This window comes from Larimichthys crocea, chromosome XVII (assembly GCF_000972845.2).
Source record: "Larimichthys crocea isolate SSNF chromosome XVII, L_crocea_2.0, whole genome shotgun sequence".
In the NCBI taxonomy this organism is placed as follows: domain Eukaryota; kingdom Metazoa; phylum Chordata; class Actinopteri; family Sciaenidae; genus Larimichthys; species Larimichthys crocea.
In genome coordinates, this window is record NC_040027.1 from 7,111,928 (window position 1) to 7,119,055 (window position 7,128).

The following is a 7,128-nucleotide window of genomic DNA, read 5'->3' on the forward strand; positions in this document are numbered from 1 at the left end:
ACTGACACATGTTCCTGAACACAAACTCTCCATTCACTGCCCGGTGTTATGGTGTGTTTGGTGACCCATGAGATTCTCACTCTTCCTCACTGTTCCTCACTGTTCCTCACTGTTCCTCACTGTTCCTCACTCTTCCTCACTGTTCCTCCCCCTTTCTTGTCATTCCTTCCCTCTCTGATCTGTCCATCCTCACCATTTACCTCCCTCCTCATCTCTCTCTCTTCCTCTGCTTCTCTCAGGGGAGAGCAGATTTTCACAAAGGCCTGCACAGACTTTCACTATTAAAGGGGAGAGGGAGAGAGGGGGGGGGGACAGAGAGAGGGAGAGAGAGACAGAGGGGGGGGGGGGGGGGGGGGGGGGGGGGAGGGGGGGGGGGGGGGGGGGGGGGGGGGGGGGGGGGGGGGGGGGGGGAGGGGGGGGGGGGGGGGGGGGGGGGGGGGGGGGGGGGGGGGGGGGGGGTCGGCTCTTTGTTGTCAAACGCTTCAATTTGAAAATCCTGCTGAACAAAGGCAGCAATCAGCTTCAAACCCGGACATCCGTCTAGCCCCTCGCCTCCCCCTTCCATCCCTCCTCTTCATCGCTTTATTGACAGAGAGCATGATGGCGTGATGGGATGAAAGGAGGAGGAGGAGGAGGAGGAGAAGGACTGACAGGACCTGGTGGGTAGTTTTCTGCTGAGCTCAGCACCGTGAGCTCGCTCTATCTATCTATCACTCTCTCTCTCTCTCTGCCCTGCAGAGATAGTACTGGTCTGAGATAGTTGCACACACACACACACACACACACACACACACTTTTCCAAGGTCTGGTATGTAGCACTTTCCATGTAGAGCTCAGTGGAAGCGTGTGAATCATCTTCACATCAGGACTTTGAGTCAGACTCACAAACATTATCTTGTAGATGTCAGTAGCAGCTCACAGCTGCTCGGCTTCAGGTTGGGTTAACTGGCTCCGCAGCAAAGCCAACACTTTATATAGATTAGTGTCGTATTGTGTCTGCAGTGTGCACCGCAGCCTGTAGGGGGCGTTAACAGGACTTTAAGCTGACCGTCTTTGTTCATTTAGATCTTGAATTATTCATTTTCTGCCAATAAACAACAAAGAGTTTGTTTCTGTGTCGAGGTGACGTTGAGTTTGGATGCTCACTGAACTTCACTGATCATCTCTCTGACTTTTTATTTTACAGTAATTATTACTATAATAATAATTATTATTATTATTAATCTGAGGATCAATACGTAATTATCTTCACTGTATCACTTTATTATCATTATTATTGTGATTATTATTAAAATTGCCACACATCTTTGTGCCATTTGTGCTGTGCTGTCCATATGGTGCTGGCACACCACCAGCTGTGTGTGTGTGTGTGTGTTTGTGTGTGTGTGTGTGTGTGTGTGTGTGTGTGTGTGTGTTGCCAGGGGCGACAGAGGGCAGGAGGAAGGAGGGATGGATGAGTTTGAACCATGGAGGCCTCCAGCTTTATTCATCTTTTCATCCCTGCATCGTTGTGAGTGTGTGTGAGTGTGTGTGTGAGTGTGTGAGTGTGTGTGAGTGTGTGTGAGTGTGTGTGTCAGGTGGGAATGCCTCCAGACGAAGGTACTGGAAGGTGCCAAGTGGGTCATCTGCCTCCTTATCTGTTTGTGTGTGTGTGTTCTTTGTAGTTGTGTGTGTGTGTGTGTGTGTGTGTGTGTGCAGTGGGAGTGTTATGCCATCATATCAACTTAATCCCCAAATCCTTACGTCTAATATCAGCTCTCCTGACACACTGGGAGGAAAAGTGTGTGTTTCTGTGTGTGTACATGAAATTTGTGTTGTGCGCCCCTGGTAATCCTGTCACGCCTCAGTGTGTGTGTGTGTGTGTGTGTGTGTGTGTGTGTGTGTATGTGTGTTACAAGTGTCTAGAAACATCAAAGTGTTTCTCACACAACCTGCAGCTCTCAGTACACTCTGCAGTGTGTATGTGTGTGTATGAGTGTGCATGAGTGTGTATGTGTGTGTATGTGTGTGTATATGTGTGTGTATAAGTGTGTATGTGAGTGTGTACGTGTGTGTGTGTGTGTATGAGTGTGCATGAGTGTGTACGTGTGTGTATGTGTGTGTATGAGTGTGTGTATGTGTGTGTATAAGTGTGTATGTGAGTGTGTACGTGTGTGTGTGTGTGTATGTGTGTGTATGTGTGTGTGTATGAGTGTGTATTCACTGTGTGTATTTCTATAAGTGACATTAATCTTCAGGCTTCTGTTTTGAAGTGTGTGAGTCCTGCAGCAGGTTTCAGTGTTTTTATAATCAATTCTTCTTCTATTGATTTATTATTGATTTATTATTGATTTATTGTTGCGCCTCTTAGAGCTCAGGTAGACGTGAACATTTTAAGCACACGAGGAACGACCTCTAATGTTTCCACCTGCAGCTGGAGGAGCAGAGAGGAGCTGACAGGGCAGAGTGAGGTGCACTGACACCTCATGGGTTTGGATGCACTGCAGGAGTGATGAGTGTTTATTCATCAAACATTATGAATCCATTATGATTCACTCTGAACGTCCCCATAATGAACCACAGACGTGCTCTTTATTCTTCTAACTTTTAAAGATCGACGCTCGATCGGCGAGCGAGTCTCCTCACCCCTAACAAACCCAAACTCAGATCAGAGCTGTGGGGAACATGTGAGGGCGGGAAGGAGGTCTGAGGAGGAAGGAGAGAGTGAAAGGAGTGAGAGAGTGAGAGAGGGAAGGAGGGAAGGAGGTCCAAGGAGGAAGGAGAGAGTGTAAGGAGTGAGAAAGTGAGAGAGGGAAGGAGGTCTGAGGAGGAAGGAGAGAGTGAAAGGAGTGAGAGAGTGAAGGAGGGAAGGGGGTCTGAGGAGGAAGGAGAGTGAAAGGAGTGAGAGAGTGAGAGAGGGAAGGAGGTCTGAGGAGGAAGGAGAGAGTGAAAGGAGTGAGAGAGTGAAGGAGGGATGAGGAGGAAGGAGAGAGTGAAAGGAGTGAGAAAGTGAGAGAGGGAAGGAGGTCTGATGAGGAAGGAGAGAGTGAAAGGAGTGAGAGAGTGAGAGAGGGAAGGAGGTCTGAGGAGGAAGGAGAGAGTGTAAGGAGTGAGAGAGTGAGAGAGGGAAGGAGGTCTGAGGAGGAAGGAGAGAGTGAAAGGAGTGAGAGAGTGAAGGAGGGAAGGAGGTCTGAGGAGGAAGGAGCGAGTGAAAGGAGTGAGAAAGTGAGAGAGTGAGAGAGTGAAGGAGTGAGAGAGGGAAGGAGGTCTGAGGAGGAAGGAGAGAGTGAAAGGAGTGAGAGAGTGAAGGAGGGAAGGAGGTCTGAGGAGGAAGGAGCGAGTGAAAGGAGTGAGAAAGTGAGAGAGTGAGAGAGTGAAGGAGTGAGAGAGGGAAGGAGGTCTGAGGAGGAAGGAGAGAGTGAAAGGAGTGAGAGAGTGAGAGAGGGAAGGAGGTCTGAGGAGGAAGGAGAGAGTGAAAGGAGTGAGAGAGTGAAGGAGGGAAGGAAGTCTGAGGAGGAAGGAGAGAGTGAAAGGAGTGAGAGAGTGAGAGAGTGAAGGAGGGATGATTGAGGAGGAGAAGTCAGAATCTGCAGAAATATACTGAACTGACCAATCACATTTATCCACGCTGCTACACTAACCTATACTCTCTCGCTCGCTCAGCCTCTCTCTCTTTGTGTGCTGCTTTAATAGGATATTGATCGACAGAGAGAGATTCGATTGGCCTGCCAGTGAATTGTGTAATGGCTGCACAACGCCAAGGTCACCCGCTGTGTGTGTGTGTGTGTGTGTGCGCGTGTGTGTGTGTGTGTGTGTGTGTGTGTGTGCGCTCTGTTCAATAACACCCCCAACCACCCCGACCACTTCTCATCTTCTGGTAAGCTATAGGCTTCAGTCACCCCTGCAGACCCCAGTGTGTGTGTGTGTGTGTGTGTGTGTGTGTGTGTGTGTCTCCATTCACTCTATTAAACAAGATCACTCTCTCTCGCTGCCAACGAGCAAACACCAACATGTGTTGCACAGGTGTGTTTGGTACAGCAGGTGTGACAGAGCCTGAGACGCCGCCATGTTTGTAGTCCTCCCTCATCCGCCTCCCGGCTAATCTAAAAATCAGCAAAGACGTCGATCATCAGTGGAGCTGAATAAGCCTGGTTGCTCAAACAAGCCATCTGTGACCACACCCACCTGTCAATCAAAGCGTCCACGCTCTTAACCCTGCATAACTTTAAGCCTTAATATAATGTGAACAGGTGAGTTGTATATAAATTCACCCTCAGTACAGTTGTCATGAACGGGGAAATTAGCTACAGAGACCAAAACTGTTTTTTGTACCAGGCTGTAAACATGTTTATTTCTGCTGTGAAGTTGGACATTTGGACATGGGGACTTATGGAGACTGACTCACTTCTGGAGCCAGCCTCAGGTGGACGTTAGAGGAACTGCAGGTTGTGTCTCACTTCAGAGACATAACTGTCCCTCCTCTCCTCTCGTTTCACTGATGTTCACGTCTTACTGACACTTTTAATCCAGCATGTTAACCCCGTGAAACCTGCAGCGTCGCCTCGTCTCCTCAGGCAGGTCGCCCTCTCTGAGTCAGTCAATCAGTTCTTAAAACTCTATTTTATTATATTTGACTCATTTTTATCTTTATTTTTATCTTTTCTATCATTTCTGTTTGAACCTGTGTGGCTGCTCTTTGAAGCACTTTGTAAACTCGGTTTTAATAAATAAAGTTGATTTTATTATTATTATTGAATTGAAGATGCTTCAAGAGTCACTTTCAGTTCTTTACACTTCTTCATTTCAAAAATTATAATTAAACATACAAATGGCAGAGAAGTTTATTTATTTTTTTTATTTCCTCTCCTCTCTCCTCTCCTCTTGTCTGAATGTTATCGCGCTTATTGATTCATAGTTTTGATTGCACACACAACACACACAGTGCACTGTAGTGTGTGTTGTTTGTATCTGATCAGATTCATACAGGTTTGTGATTGGACGTTAAACTGAATGTTTGTCTTCATTCATCATTAATTAGAATTAATGTTTTGTGAGCAACTGCAGAGTGAATACATGAACACACACACACACACACACACACTGTGGACTGCACTCTAATCTATAAGTGATTCTTCCAGAGCCGCATCGCTGCAAATCTGCTGACCAACACAATGCACACACACACACGGAATAGAGAAAGGGTGTGTGTATCTGCGAATACAATTGTGTGTGTATGTGTGTGTGTGAATATATCATGCAGTGTTTCAGCTCTGTGATCTTCCTCATTAGAAACAATAAATACATAGAAACTGTTCATACAAACACATGGTGCGTTCACTGACCGTCTGCTGTTGCTCACTCTGATGATCATGAAGTATGAGAGCAGGACTAAAGGAAACAACATCTGACAGTGTAGACCTGATCAATCGATCTGATGTCAATCGAATCAATAACTCTGTATGGATACCGCACAGAGGTACTGTGAACTCATCTTGGTATTCAGATACTACAAGGCAACCACTACGCTATCTGCTCGTACATCCATCCACTACATCTCGTCTTTTAGACTAGTTTCAAGACGTCACGGAGACAGCGTCCAGGTTTTAGACAGTCTGCAGGGACGTCACGGAGACTATGTCCAGGTTTTAGACAGTCTGAGGGACGTCACAGAGACTACGTCCAGGTTTTAGACAGTCTGCAGGGACGTCACGGAGACTACGTCCAGGTTTTAGACTGTCTGTGGTCTGGACCAATCAGCTACCTGTACGTGTGTGTTCCTGGTGACCTGTCTGGGTCCACCTGGCGCCCTCGACCCCCTAAACACACACACCTATGGTCGGATGGAGTGTGTTTGCATGCGCAGTGCGTATATCTGAAGCAGATCCGTGTGTGTGTGTGATCGATGGCTCTTTGATCAGAGGTCTGTGTGTGTGCTGACAGGCACTTTACATCTCCTATTGTTAGCGGTGGGCGATCGACAGACTCATATAGATCCCACTGCGCTCTCTGTCACTCTCTCTCTCTCTCTCTCTCTCCTGCATGTCGGCACTTTTTAAAGGTCACGTTCGCCCCTCGTTCGCCCCTTGTTCTCTCTCTCCTTTCTGTCTATCGCCCGTCCATCTCTCCCTCTCTCTCTCTTCCACTCTGCAGTCTGTATCTCGCCCTCTTATCTCTGATATTTCCTGATATTTAAATGAGTTCAGAGCGAGACGGCTCATTGGCTCATGGCTGATGATGATGTCAGGAACAATTTAAATGTTTTGGAATAATGTGTAACCATGGTGACGTCTCATCACTGTCTGAGCTCACCTGTCAGGTAAACACACCTGTCATGCAGCAGAAACAGTCCTGATCATTGTATCTGATCAGGATGATGAACTGGCCTCCTGCCCGGGTGAAGCAGGTACACGGCCCCTGATCTGATCTACATCAGAGTCAGGACTCAGATCATGCAGGTAGCTTCTCTGTGACACACCTTGATCATCATGTTTGACACCAGCCAGCCAATCAGAAACCAGTATATGAACATGAATACAGGTTTATATGAGATGAATGAATTCATGTGTGTGTGTGTGTGTGTGTGTGTGTGTGTGGCACTTACTCTGTGAGACTCGTACTAACTCGGCCACCGTGAACACGCCAGGCGTCACAAAGCTGTCCTGGAAACCCAGGTGACCTGAAGAGAGAGGTCATTACATATTCAATGACTATACTGATCACATGATCACAAGATCACATGATCACATGATCACATGACTCTGAACACTGATCACAGAACAAGAGAAGAACAAGTATTCAGCTCAGTATCACATTTGATTCAAAGAACGTTGGTCTAACATTAAAGTAACACTGGTCTAACATTAAAGTAACACTGGTCTAACATTAAAATAACGTTGGTGTAACATTAAAATAACGTTGGTTTAACATTAAAATAACGTTGGTCTAACATTAAAGTAATGTTGGTCTAACATTAAAGTAACGCTGGTCTAACATTAAAGTAACGCTGGTCTAACATTAAAGTAATGTTGGTCTAACATTAAAATAACGCTGGTCTAACATTAAAGTAACGCTGGTCTAACATTAAAGTAACGCTGGTCTAACATTAAAGTAACGTTGGTCTAACATTAAAGTAACGCTGGTCTAACATTA

The 7,128-nt window shown here is 46.5% G+C and overlaps 1 protein-coding gene across 5 annotated transcripts in view; it reads right to left on the reverse strand.

Moving 5' to 3' along the window:
• nfia (nuclear factor I/A) overlaps window positions 1–7,128 on the reverse strand; it is a 168,292-nt gene that overhangs the window by 18,086 nt on the left and 143,078 nt on the right. For all 5 annotated transcript variants that reach the window (XM_027290451.1, XM_027290452.1, XM_027290453.1 and 2 more), the window contains one exon: window positions 6,581–6,655. In XM_027290451.1, coding sequence (XP_027146252.1) covers window positions 6,581–6,655 — 75 coding nt within the window. The remainder of the gene's footprint in view (window positions 1–6,580; window positions 6,656–7,128) is intronic.